General features: G+C 39.3%; 1 protein-coding gene across 1 annotated transcript in view; it reads left to right on the plus strand.

Moving 5' to 3' along the window:
* MED13 (mediator complex subunit 13) overlaps window positions 1–14,627 on the plus strand; it is a 52,302-nt gene that overhangs the window by 6,783 nt on the left and 30,892 nt on the right. The window contains exon 3 of the mRNA XM_071765302.1: window positions 6,449–6,617. Coding sequence (XP_071621403.1) covers window positions 6,449–6,617 — 169 coding nt within the window. The remainder of the gene's footprint in view (window positions 1–6,448; window positions 6,618–14,627) is intronic.

Genomic DNA, 14,627 nt, shown 5'->3' on the forward strand with positions numbered 1-14,627 from the left:
CAGAGATGCTGATTGATCAGGAATATTGACTTCACTCAGTCATTTATTTTTTTTTTTTTCCTTCCCTAGGAGCATATTTACTGTATGTATACCAAAAAACCATAAGTCTGCTTCTACCCCAACATAGCTAGAGGCAGACAGAAGTTAGTGAAATGTTATTTTATCCTCTAACAACCTCTGAGTTAATGTTTTTGTTGTGACAGTGAGGCTTGATTATAGTAATTCCTGCAGTCAAACCTTAAAGTAGGACATCTCTTCAGATTTCAGAAGGCAGTGGCCTCTCACTGATCTGATCAGCAGTTATTTTGTTAGATAGGTTCTTTCTTTTGTTAAAATGATGCTCTATACACTTGGATTTATTTTTTTTTAAATTGGCAGTAGATGGTTTCAAACCTGGGAACAGTTGGGTATGAATTATGTACAAGAGAGAGTCCCAAGGAAATGGTTACAGTTTGATTAATGCTTGGATAAGGGAATGCTCCTGTGTGCCTTTGACCTTCAAATTGCATCTTTTAAAGGGTGAGCTGTAAGATGCATCTTTTCTTTTTTATTCTGGTGTCTATTAAATCTTGCTAATTTACTTTAAAAATTAAAGAGTTTCCCTTGTACCTGTCATATATCAAGTTAATCAGTTTTTGTTTGCTGACCAGCCTCCCTCATCCTTCTCTGAGGAAAAAATTGTATAAAAATAATGCTGGGCTTAGCTCTTTGAAAGAAAAAAGAGGAAGGTTTGGCTCCTGGTGCTTGTCTTTGGTGCTGTATGGTAAAGACATGGCAGTTGTGTAGTTCCCACTACACCTGGAGTACAGATGAAACCTTCACCTCCAAACAAACCTGTGAGTGGGTCAGGTTGTGCTGCTGTCAGCATCCAGTGCCTCCTGACTTCTCATACAACTGAAACCAGAGTGTGAACCAGGCTGAGGTTCTGCAGAAAAGCCTCCCAGTTGCAAGAAAAGTGAGTTTTGAAGACAATTCAGCTGATGGCTTGCTTTTTAATTAAAAAATACCATTTTTTTTCTTTTTAACCTTCACAAAAACTCTTGCACCTGATGTGAGCTTGGTGAGCTGAAGTTGTTTCAGTGTAGCTCAAGAAATGACAAATGCATTAAAAATATAAAAATTGTGTTCTTGCAAAAAACATACATTAAGCAAAAATCTATTTGTTAGTAATCCTTGATTAAAAAAATTCATAATCAGTGTGTGTAACAGGGCAGTGCTATGGGTGTTGCTTTGGCACTTCAGTGTTTTTTCAGCATCCCACGTTGGGGCTGTGTCCACTTCAACAAAACTGCTGATAAGCTCTGTGCCAACTCAGTCACTTGGTGGGAGTATCAGCTGGAATGTGATGTTTTACTTGTTTCCTTTTCTCTTGACCAACACAAAATACCTACAGAGTAAGGTGGAAAAATACTTTATCACAGTCAGTGAGGGCTTTGCAGCGTGTTTGGTTGTAGGTACAATGTTATGTCTATAAAATAACTGTATTAATAACAGCAGTGACTCTGTGGAGGTTCAGTGACATAAGTAAAATACATCTGCATATGGAATTGCTCAAAATCCATGTGGAGGAGGATATTGGAACGTGTAACCAGAAAGATTTTCCAGCTTTGCTTTTCTTGTGGCTGCACAGACCAACCCAGGGAAACTACACCCGAGGAATAGGGAAGGAAAAATATTACCTTGTTATCCTTATGAACAGGCACAGCTACACACTTACAAAAAGGTCACACTTATAAATTGTTAATATTCAAAAAAAAAGATTCTGCAGGGTCTAGAAGGCACAAAACCTCTCAGTGTGATGCTGGTGAAAGCACAGCACTCCAGCAGCTCCCTTGTCTTGGTGCTGAATGTTTTGAGTGGGGTATTTTGGACAGGAGGTCACCTTTTGGTTTGCTTTGGAGTTGATGTAATTTTCCAACTAATTTGGTCATCCTGAGTCTCTTATCCAGACTCTTCAGTGCCTGGAGATGACAGATACAGCTGTCCTAGAAACAAACCTCAATTTTCTACCTTAGATTTTTAGGTTGGAATTTTTCAGTAGTATTCCCTCCCTTTTCTCACATGCAGTCTGTTGCTTCTTAGGAAGTAAAGCACATATTATATATATTATTTTTCAGGTGAACTGGGTAATTCTTGCTTTGAAGAATTTTGTTTAATTGTGAAGTATTTCAATTTATAGATCTGTTTTTTAAACAGAAAACTTCAAGTAAAGCCTTTCTGTCATTATTACAATATTATATATAGCAGCAATTTCACACTGCTTTGTTTATTATAATTCCCTTGTAATCTGAGCTTATGTATGGAGTTTAAATCAGGTTTGCTTCAGCCTGTTTCTAGAGCTGACATGCTGTCAAATGCTGACAGAAATGTAAGTGGGGCTTTTAAAAGACATCTCTCACTCATGATACCAAGAAACTGATTTTTCCTCTGCATTATTGAAGTCATTGGGCAGGGCAATTGTAACCCAACGTGGAGACTTGACTGTAATTTGTTTCTTTGCATAATTTATTTTCAAGCTTCATTCAGCATTAGGAAGGTATTTTTAATGGTATGATAAAAATACTCAACTTCAGTGCCCTCCTGATGTGGCCAGCTCAATGCTAACAGGAGGGTGTGGGGGGAAAGTCCATATTCTGTAAGGGTGTTCTTAAAAATGCTCTTTTTAATCTTATGTTTGTTTCAGTGTAGCTCAAGAAATGAAAAATGTATTAAAAATATAAAAATTGTATTCTTACAAAAAACATACATTAAGTAAAAATCTATTTGCTAGTAATCCTTGATTAAAAAAATTCATAATCAGTAGTAATGAAACTGCATCAGGTGAAATGGATGAAGAATGTAAAATAAAACATAATAGTACTGAACACAAGGAGCCTCCTACAACTGCTCAGTGAAAATTGGATGGTGGGAGTCTCAAGGAGATGGTGGCTGATAAAACTTTGTTATTTATGTGCAGTATGAAAATTTATTTTTTTCCTGGGTGTTGTTTCCATTAATTCTTCATTTCTTGATTATTTTTAGCTTCTTTTAGGAAAACTCTCAGCTAATTATGTGGTGTTGAGAGGGAGGGAACAAAATTAGTTGTTGTGGGATGATATGTGTGTAAATATATCTCTAATGGATTGACATACAAGTATGTCACAGAGGAGCTGAGTGGTTTGGGCAGCTAAAAGGACTAATCAAAAATGAAATACTTGTAACCTTCAGGTTGCCAGAGCACTTATGTGGATAACACTTATCTGAAGTGAAATTGTGGCTTAACACCTTCTGAAAATGAGTCAGCAACTTATTTTGGTTTATTATCACTATCAGGTTGAACATCTCAAGTTATTGTGTTTAAGGAAGATCAGAAGACAAAAGGGCTTATTCCTCTCTTCTTACAAATGGTTTACTTTGTACAATTTCTATGAAGTAGGAGGATTTTTCTCCTGTTGAGAAACAGAATTTGAATGAAGAATTAAAAATAGCAGGGAGGTGTGAGCAGATGTCTTATTTCTCTCCTTCCATCCACCACCCTAAAAAAGGGGAAGAATGACTTCAAAAAGACACAGGACACACTTACTGCTAGGGGGTTTTTGTTTGTTTTTTTGTTCAAATTAATGTAAAAAAAATGTTCTGAAATGAAGATATCTTTAACTGTCATCTTGTTTAACCTTCCCTTTCTCTAGCAAGATGCACTGCAGCTGGAACAGGTCTTGTTTTGGGTGCCAGACATTCTTCCTCACCAGTGGGCATGCTCACAGTGTGCTGTCTTTTTAATTATTAGATTTTTAATTGTAACTCCCACCTAATGCCTTAGACTTTCCCCCTGTAATATGCTCATCTGGGAGCTCTCTGTTTCCAGCAATAAACTCAGGCAGCTTGGAGAAGCCTCTGTGTCCATAGTTTGACCACCAAAAGAGAAGCTTTGAATTACACTTCAGTGCCTCTGCCATTTCAGCATCTTTCTTCTCATTCCTAGACTAATATGTCAAAACAAAATTAGGCATAAAGGCTGGAAATAGCTCTTTCTATTTCCTCTTAGAATAGGTAATTGATGCAGGGGATGTTCTTAAAATGATGTTTTAAATTACCAGAGCCATACAGAAACCAACCATTTAACCTTTGAAATGGTGTGGAGTTTATTGTGCAGTTAAAGTCCAATATCATTAAGCTTTGTAGTTAATGTTTGCTCTATTGAGCTGCTTGTTTGCCACCAGTTGAGCAGTCGGTGCTGAACAGCAAAGCTGCCTCTAGGGTAGAGCATTTGTGTGTCTACAAATCTCTGAGCTGGGGGAAAAAAAAAAAATAAAAAACCAAAACAAAACCTGTCCTCTTGGCACAAACATTTTATACCCTTTGACTTTGGACCTTTGTTGCTTTTTGTTACAAGCTTTTTGCCTGATGTTTCTTAAATGAGTTACTGTGTTATCTTGTAGCTTGGTGGTGTTTAAAAACAAGTTTTGTGGAACTTCCACACTGGAATAGGGTGAGGAGCTCACAGTGAGGTCTCTTATGGAGGAAATGTGGTTCCTTGCTTTTCCTGGGCTTTACCAGGGAGTTATTTCATGTCATGATTCATCTGTAATGATGCACACCTCTTCATTTGTAAATTATGGAGCAGGTCTGTTTACTCTTCTCTGTCCCTCAGAGAAAAGGATACTGGGAGTATTTTCCTTTAACTCACAGTATGAATCTCCAGTGGAGCTGTACTTTGAGTGGAATCTATCACTATACAAATATGACCATCATGTTCTGCTTGCAATGGTATCCTGAAGTTCCTTTCCCTGTAATTTTTGTCTTGCTTTTTTTTTTTTTTATTATGGTAATCTGTAACTTTTGTGCTTTTTTTTTTTTTTTTCCCAAGTAAAACTCTTTAGGTGTCTGGTTTTCTACACACTCTCTAATTTGAGGATATTGAGACTTTAGTTAATACTCTTGCAACCTTTTAAGCTTGTAAGTGGCTTCCAGAGGAAGGTGAAGGGGCTCATTTCAAAGGGGAATTTAAAATGCAAAGACTTGGGCTGTATCCCTGAGGTTTTCTGACCATCAGGCAAACCAATGGAACCAAAATCCTCTCTGGAGGAGAGGTGAGCAGAGAGGTCACTGTGGTTAAGACCTGTTGTGTGGGACTAAACCTGAACCCAAGCCTTGGAGATGTGGAGAGATACAAAACAACCTCCTGCAACTCCCATCTCCTCAGGTCCCTCTCAACCTAAATTATTCCCTGACTATCCAGAGACTGAAGTAAAAATATGTCTCATTATCTGTGTCAGACAGTCTCCTCGTCTGTGTTGCTACCAGGAGGACAGAAGCAGCATTCCAGCTCTGCTGGGTTGGTCCAAGGAGAGCAGCAGCAGATCCTTGGGGTATTTGTGAGACAGAGGGAGCTGCAGCCCTAAAGATCAGAGCTGATTGCCAGGAATTTAAGGACAAGATCTGTAGGTTTTTTCCTGTTCTCCTCCATGCTCCTGTGTTGCTGGCAATGAGTGATGTCACCTACACAGTGAGGGATGCTGCAGAACTTTCAAATTCCCCTCATATTCCTCCTGTGATATAATTGTGATGCTTGTGGGGTTTGTCAACCTGTGTTCAAACACTGATTATGAGCCAGAGTGGTTGAAGATCACAGCTTCTGGTCAAGCATCTTGCTTTCTGATTTGTCAAATTAACTGGGCTTGTGGAAATCAGATTCCATGCCTGTGTCTGATTTGTGGGGCACAGAGGATCTCAGTGTTTCACTTCAGAAGCCTTTCAGTATGAACTGGCCTTTGTCTCAGTGCTGGCTGTTTTTCTCTTCAGTTCCATGTTTAGATCAGAAAGTGGAACTACCCTGCTTAAGTATAATTTTAATTTTTGAATTAAAAAGAAAAACTGCAACTGTCAGAGTCTTCTGAGGAGGATCAGGCTGCTCTTACCAGTTTTCCGAATCTGGGTATTTTCTCCCTGTCCTTGAGCAAATAGATGAACATTGAGGGTCAGTTGGTGAATGATATTTGTGCCCTGCTTTCCTCTGTCAATGGCAGCTAAGACTCTAGGATGTATTAAAAGCTTGGATTTGGGTACTTTATTTTTAAGGATAATTGTCAGCTAAGTCTTCAGGATAAGTAATTCATCCTACCCAAAACACGAGCCACCTTGCAGACAGATCAGGAGTACACTGTGATCTAGCAGGCTGAACTATTATAAGGTACTGGTCCTGGTTGTTGCCTTTTGTGTACAAATAGCTGTTAATTATTTTTTTTGTGTGTGTGTTAGGCAAGGTATTTTTATAGCAGATTATTTTAGCAGTTACACTATTACCGTGTTATTATCTGAATGTTGAAGGCTTTTTCTTGGTCACATGTTATGCTGTGAATGTCTTTAAAAGCTTGTGGGAGATAAAAGGATATTGTGCTAGGTGAATGAAATAATAGGATGAAATTCAATCCTCATTTTTTTTTCTTTTTTTCTTTTTTTTCCCTTACAGAAGAGGAAGATGGTGTTTGGGAGAACGGCCTCTCCTACGAGTGCCGCACTCTGCTCTTCAAAGCTGTTCACAACCTGCTGGAGAGGTGTTTGATGAACAGGAATTTTGTACGCATTGGGAAGTGGTTTGTGAAGCCTTATGAGAAAGATGAAAAACCTATAAACAAAAGGTAGGATGTTTTTATTTTGCTTTATTAAAGAAGTCGTAGGGTTTATGTAAGCTTCGCTGGAAGAAACGTGTAATTAAGAGCGCTCTTTGTTTGGGAACTTGGATCTCTGCTCTTTCTTGTTTTTCTGCCCTTTTGGAGTTCTCCAGAACTTCCTTGTGACAAAAGGAAGTAATAGTAAAGGTAATAGGCAGTCTTTTCTGTATTGGTACTTGTGTACAAACCATGGACACCAGGGATGTTGGAAAAGAAGGCAGAGTCTTCTAGAAAGGGAGGAAAACAGCTGTGTGAAGAGTCCTGCTCTGAACTTCCCAGTGTTGTGAGGGCACTGACTGTTTGTAAACAGTGAGAAAGGTTCTGAGCAAGTGGGACCCAGAGAGCTGCTCAGGCACAGTGTGAGGTTTGGATAAAATCACATCCTGTGGGAGATGTAGAGAAAAGAATTTGGAATGTCAGCTCCTGGTCAGAAGGAAGGTGCCTGGGAATGCTGGTGTTACAGGAATCTGTGTGGCCTCCATGCTGAGGGGGAGGAGGGTGAAGTGAGAATTTTTTTATTTAAATTGGAATGACTTCTTCTCATGGTTTGAACATGGTTTGACATGGTCTATGTTGCCTAGCAATAAATAATGAAATGAATAAAAACTAGGTTAGCTGGAACAAGTTTAATCGCTGTTCCCAAATCAGCTTTTAAAATCCAAAGTAATTTAAAGCTTAGATGATTTTTTTATTTTATTTATTTATTGTGGAAGTTTTTTATTTGGTTGGTATTTGGTTGTTTTTGGTGTGTGTTATGTTAAATCTTCCATGCAGGAAATTTTGAGATCAGTGGCTTTGCCTTTTGGGTGTGGAATCAGCCATTGGTGGCATCTTCTGCAATAGATTTAAGCTTGAAAGAACATTAGAGCTGTTTTGGATCAGAAGAAGCAGAAGCACATGTTTGTGTCTGTTTCTATTAGTAGTTGGGAGCTGCTGCTTCTAATTTATCTATAAACTTGTCCTTCAGTTCTAGACATCTTTTTCTCCACCCTGGTCAGGGCAAATGTTTCCCCTCTAGGGTGTCCTTGTTCATCCATTTCTCCGTGTGGTGGGGTTGCTATAAATCAATAGTAAAGAATTTACTTTTAACTATTTATGCCAATATTGTCTTGGCACAGTCTTGGCTTTCCTTATTTGAGGAACTGGTTTTCCAAATGGCCATTTGAAACTAGCATTAGTTATGTCATGGCATCTTTTACAGTAATTCTATAAAGCTCTCTGCAGCAGCTGGAAAAGCTGATGAAAGCTTTTAAAATAAAATAGTGTTCTTTTAATTTGGAGACTGCTTCCTTTTTTAAGAAGATCAAGAGGTCAGCATGCTTGATGAAGTATGTAAAGGAATTGTGTGCTGACCCACACAGCAGCTGTGTCCTGTGTAGTTCAGAACTAATGAAAAAAAATTATTAAGATTTGCACAGATCTGGTAAAACAATTTCTGGGGATATGAAGTCTGCTCCCAGTGTTCTTCAGATCACTGTTTATAGTACCCTGCCCTCTGGGGCTTGGCTGGCCACTACATGGACTTGTTCTCTGTGTGCTGTAACTACAGGTTTGGATAAGGTTGGTTGTTCCTGCTGGCAGTCTTGGGGTTCAAAGAGTTTGATTACAGACTGAGCAGTCAGTGCTCCAGAGGGGGAGGTCACCTCCTGTCTGCTTTCTGGAGCTGTGGTTGGGAGATGCAGGACTTTTTTCCCCACTTTTTCACTTTCTCTTTGAAGGGTGTGTGGATGGAGTTATTCCCTTCATTGGGAGCTGATCCCATCTGGATTTTTTCCTGGGTTCTGTTTGAACTCCCTGTTGTTCCAGAGTATGGGAGATTTTCAGTTCCTTGGTCTCCCAACAATAGAATTCAGTTGTGTTTTGTTTTTCCTGTGTGTGGAAGTCCAGCAGGCTGGGATTTCCAGTCTCTGGTGACAGATCCACAGGCAGCCATGGCTTCCTCTCTGTTGCTCTGTTATTTTCCCTCCCTCTATAAGGTTATGTTCAAAAAGTCCATTTCATTGCTATGTTGCATACCTTTTAATTTCCTTATTTAATTTTTATAAACTGATGCCACCATGGCGTGTGAATAGATGACCAAGCAAATAACAACTGGATGGTTTGATGTGTTCATGGGTTAATTATACTTAATGATGTGACTCCTAAAACCAACAAACTTATTAAATTAACCTCATCTCATGAATATTTAAGCTTTTTTTTCTACGGAAAAAGCAAAAAGCTCAGATGTTTGCATGGTGCAGTCACATGCTGCAAGGTGATAACCATGACCTGCTCTTCCCTCTCTGCCCCAGCTTCTCCCCAGTCTAAAACCAGCACTGAGGAAAGTGAGACAGTCCTGGATTTGGTGAAATGTGATCTGTTAGAACAAGTCCTGGTGTCCGTGCCTGAGGAAACTGTCTGAGGTTTTCAAGTATGCAAGTTCCACTGCTGTTTATGGCCAGGGCAGGAGTGGAGTGGGTAACTCCCTCACATGGGTTTGGTGGTGGTGCTCCTTTGCAAGTTGGCAATTTTCAGTTCTCAGCAACATGTGATGGGGGTCAGGAGGAGGAGCAGCAGTAGAATAAAAGGCTAAAGGGAAGGGTTTGTTAATGGTCTTGGTTGTAACCATGTAGGAAAAAAAAAAAATAATCATTGCCTTGGTATTTGTCACAACCTTTTTCAATCACATAAGGCAAGAAGCTCAATAATGTGGTTTTAATGACTGTATATTAGATTACACAGCTTGACAAATAGGAGTCCTTCTCTTTTCTCCTTTCCAACCTACTGCACTGCTAGTGCCATGTTCAGGAATAGAGTTGTTTGTGCTTTATTCCAAAATCCACCCTATGAATGTATGAGACAGATTCTGATCTGCTGCATCCAGTTGTCTGTCCACCTCTTCTGCTTAGGCAGCTCAAATAACAGCCTTTGGGTGAGACTTCTCATCCCAAGTGGATAATAAAACAGTAGAGTGTCTCTGGAATAAAGGTAACTGGGGAACTTGTCAGATTAAGCAGTCTGGGTACAGTTCTTTAATGAAGTTTAAATCTGACACTCCTAACTCTCAGAAGTACAAAGTGCTCATGTGCAGGATATCTCCTGAAGTTTGGGTAATAAGTACAGCTTGCTAAACTTTAACACACTTGGAATACCAGTAAGCAAATAATTGAGTAATCCTGATTTTGTGGGAGGATCTGGTAGATAACTGAAAATGTACTGAAAGCTCCTGTGTTACTTGACTGGAAGAAGAACTTACAGAGGAGCAATATAACCAATTGCAGAGGGTGGCAAACCAGAACTTGTGTCTGATGAATTCACTTAAAAAACACCACACACCCAAACCAAATGTAATTTAAAAAAAAAAAAAAAAAAAAGACCCAAAACCTCAAAAATGCACTTGGAAAATCGTGAGTGATAAGCTTATCACACAAAATGAAACTTGCTGCACAGGTTTCACAGGTAATGCTGTTTAGCCTTGGTCTGACTACAGGATTTTATAATGCCAGCTCACTGTTCTTTTATTTTTTTAAATGAAAATCCTGTTTTGTCCACTTGATGTAAATACTAAGTGTATGACTTCACAGGAAACGATGGCTGAAAAATACTCTAAAGATAAATTTAATTTTTTTTTTTTAATAAGCCTTTGTACATGAAGTTATCTTTATTTGAAGGGCTTATCATAGCTTGAATAGATGTGGGGTTTTTTTCTACCTCATCTTGCTGGGAGGAAGAGGTAAAACTGCCCACAATGGATGTGATTCCAGAGGTGGGAACAAGTGTGTTGGCAGATCTGGAGTCTTGAGTGCTCATGGCTGCAGGGGGGCAGGGATATTTTTTTCAGATGGGCCATGGAAATGGTTTTGCTGCCTGTTCAGAAATGTCTGATAAGGTGGAGCAGAAGGAGCTGTTGGCTCTTTGCTCCTCACTGCCCTCAAGGCACAGGGAGAGCTGTGCCCTCCTCTCTGCCTCACCTCCCCACCTCTTTCCTCTTCCCCATGGGTTCTCTTTCTGTAGGAAAGGAATAGTTTGCTGCTTGCTCCCTCTAGAATGAGGAATTATTATGAGGAAAAAGCACGAGGAGGTTTTTGAGTGCTAAAGCTCAAGAATTCTTTCCTTTTGGAGAGAAAGAACTGTGCCAGCCCAGCAGACAGCTGCAGGTTTCATGTTCATTTCCTTACATTTCACTGGAAGCCCTGAGAGCTGGAGCTACCTGGCTCTGCCTTGATACTGGTGGAATATTTTCTGTTAAGCCTGCTCAGCTCTTTTTGCAGTGTAAATTTCTTCTGTGTGTTAATCTTGAAATCAAACAATGTCAACATTTTTTTTACAGCAGCTCTAACAAGGCTGCTCTGGCATCATGGACTGGCAGGAGAGCAGGTGATGTTTTTCCTTTTACTGTAGACAGCTGGAATTGAGAGCTGCTGTAAGTAGGACAGTGCAGGATAAACAGCAGGAGCTGAGAGCATTGATCACATGATTGTCTCTTTGGAATATTGGGTTGCTACAGAGACTACAAGCAGACAAATTTAGCACTTTACATGGCAAAGCAGTTTTCTCTTGTTTAGCTTTAAGTTAAAGTGGTTGTTGGTTCATCAGGAAAACCAAAAAAAAATGATGTAGCCCTGGGTTTTTAGCTTTCAACAGGAAATCTGTGCTCTTCTTGTTCACTGAGCAGCACATGATACAGAACCATGCAGGTATTTCAGATCTTGTTAAATGAAATTTTTACAGTGCGTTTCAGTTTTGAACCTTGGAAAAAAAAATCTGGTGTAACAAGATGTTTGTAAATGTTTCAGAATGAGCAAGAGCAATACACTGAAAGCTGTTACACTCTCTTTGAAACAGAGCACTGTCTAAGTATTCTCTGTTTTCCAAATATGTTCTGGATTCTTATCCTTTACAGTACACTTATATTTCATTGTGAAAGCTCCTGTTCAGATAATTGAGATTTTCATCTTCAATAATTAAGGGATGTGAAAATATAAGATGACAGGTTTATTAGTCTCATTTAAGTTCTGAAATACAGGAACGTGAGGAAACTCTTTCTAGTATTGCTTGTAATTGTTGTATCTGGAGAAATACATACATTTTGTGTATGTATATATAAACTTGTGGTTGCATTGTGGAAAAAAAACCACAACCCCCCAGCTTTGTTTCTTGGTGAGATGTCATGATGTCATGCTGTAGTTTAGTAGTGCACAAAAATAAAATCTTGTTTCAATCATGTTTTTATTGGATGAAGCTAAGCTCATTAATAAGGAAGGTAATTTGATAATATGGAAGTCTTAAGGGTGAATATGACCTATTCGGGAATACAATTCACTTGATCCATTTGTATTTGGCTATGGAATAAATATTTTCAACTTGAGGGTCTAACTAAAATAAAAACATCCTCAGCTACATGAAAAATATTTTGGAGAGCCTTTTGACAGTAGTCATTAATGATGTGCTTTGAACTGGAAGGGGTTTTTTTTCTACTTTGCTATTAGCTATGTTTTTAGCTTTGTGTTATCATCAAAATCATCTTTCTGCTATATTTACCTTTGGGACCTTAGGGAGTTATTCAGAGATGCTTAGAGAAATGTCTGCTCTTCCACCTTTTTGTCAGTGGAGAAGCATCTGTATTTTGAGATCTTATTACTTCACGTTAAGATGCAGAATATGCAACTTGCTAGAAAATGTAGCAATGCATTTGTTTAGGGTTTTTTTTTTTTTTTTCCTGCTTTCACATTAAGGATATTAATGGCACTGTGTCTGCTTGAAGTACAGACCTTGTGATGGGGCTGATCCAAACTCTGATGTTGCAGGGGGACTTGTAGCCAACGGCAAGGAAGGCATCTTTGTGACTTGATTAATGATGATTCAAACCCTTATCACAGAAAGTAGTGCTGCAGTCTTAGGACTCTGCATGATAGTCTGGTTTTCCTGGAGAACTAGGCACTAATTTCTCTTATTTTCTATTGCCTCATCCCCCAGCACTTAAATAACAAATCACTCCACCTCTCCTCTCCCAGATAACTAAAACAAAACCAAAGAAAGCTCCTGAGGTATTTGATAATTGAAACAATTTGTGTGTTTGCCTCCTGGTAATTTTTTTTTTAACCTTTTTCTTTCTCACGCATGTTTTAAATCAAGAAAACTCAAATGATTTCCCTGGCAATTATTTTTTGTGTGTATGTTAAAAAACCAGTCTGATTTTAGTATTTTCCTTATGTTTTGCTTGTTAGAGCAGATGCATTCTTAATTCCCTGCTCCTTTCTGATGTGAGTTCAGACTGTGGAGTTTTGTACCTCAGGATTATGGGTGGTGAGTGGAAGATGCCAAGTTGACAATTAAAATCAAGAGTGGTTGGTGAAGCAGGAGAGGTGTGAAGGTGGCTGCCTGGACTGCTCTCCATTCCTGCCTTGCAGTCTCATGGCTGTACCTGGAAGATGCATTTGGGCACAAAGAACCACTCTGAACCAGCACTTACCCAGGAAAGGTGGTAGATGGGTTGTCTTGAGGGAGTTGCTTCTGCTTTTCTTCTGCTGGCTCAGAAAGCCTCAAGTGGTTTGGCAGCTTCACTCTTCTGAGTGCTGAAAGCCCCAGAGGGTTGCCTGACAAAGAACAAAGCAGAGAGTGTAATGAATGGTGGAGCAGGGGAGGCTGCAGTGCATGTTGAGCATGTGGGCAGGTAAGGGATTCCTCAAGATTCTTGGGCAGTTTGGGTTTGTTTTCTGTCCTGTGCTGCTTGCTGTAGTGTTCTCTCGACTTGGTTAAAGGAAGAAATAAAAAAAAAAAAAAAAAAAAACAAGCAATAAATAAACAACCGAATATGAAGATTCCTAAGGGCTTCGTGGTGTGGTTGCTACTTTAAAAAAAACAAAGTTTTATTTTAAACCCAAAGGCTCTGTGTTCTCCAGCCCAAGAACTTAGAGTGGAAGCCAACCTGACACTTGTAAAACAAATCTTCCTTGGTAGTTTAAATTTTTATTTGAGTGGGATACCAAAACAGTCTGTAGTGAGGAGGAACTCTTTGGAGCTGCTGTTTGGGCAGCTGTGATACATCAGTGGGGAACTCTCAGCTCTGCTGCTGCTGCTGCTAATTGTCAGCCAGTCAGAATATATTGATTTTTGGTCAAAACGCCCCGAGGACTCTGGGTGCTGGCCAATATGTGCCAATTATGGGCAACACTTTCTAACAGTCTGAAACAATGTTGCTCATTAATTAATACTTAAAGGTGTAGCAGATTTGTTGGTGCTCCTGAGCAAGGTGGGTGCTGCCCCGTTGGAAGGGAAATGGTGGAATCCTGGCTGTGAGAGCCACGACCCCTGGGACAGGAATTTGGCTTTGCAGTGTCCATTTTCCTCATCTAGGAAATGGCAGCAGAAAATATTTCATTTATAGCAGTGCTTTGACTTGGGAATCCTCTTGGTTCAGGTCATGAGGAATTTACAGGGACAATCTAGGAGAATATGAGATTATAATTATAAAAAAACAAAACAAAATGAAAAAAAATACCATACCCACCCAAACACCAGTTCTGTCTTTCAGCTGGAACACTTGGGATACTTTTTTAAAAAAAATTCCCTATTAAATGTGCTTCAGGGTTTTTTAGTTGGAGAATTCCTTCTTCTGAGGCTGGGGCAGACTCTTTCAGCAGTGGTGTGGAGGCAATCTGGTGAAGTGTGGATTAGTGGGGTTCTGAAAAGAAAACCCAGACCCTAATTACCTTTTATCAAGGAGGTATTTTCAGATTTGCTAATGGAGATGTTTATGCAAATGTTAGTGTGCTTCCCCTCTTTCCCTTCAGTTTCTCTTGCAAAGCTGGAAGTAGAAATTGTATTGAAATTGCTCAGTTTCTGTTTCTTTTCACAAAGAATCTTAATCCTTTGTGTCTGAAATTCAGACCTTTGTTTTCTATAACTAGAGAGAAGCACGAGGGAATCAGAAGTGTTTTATACAAATGGATTTTAATAGAGCACAGGTGAGGGCTGAAGGTTGATTAAAAATAGCAT

The sequence above is a fragment of the Heliangelus exortis genome, chromosome 21 (genome assembly GCF_036169615.1).
Source record: "Heliangelus exortis chromosome 21, bHelExo1.hap1, whole genome shotgun sequence".
In the NCBI taxonomy this organism is placed as follows: domain Eukaryota; kingdom Metazoa; phylum Chordata; class Aves; order Apodiformes; family Trochilidae; genus Heliangelus; species Heliangelus exortis.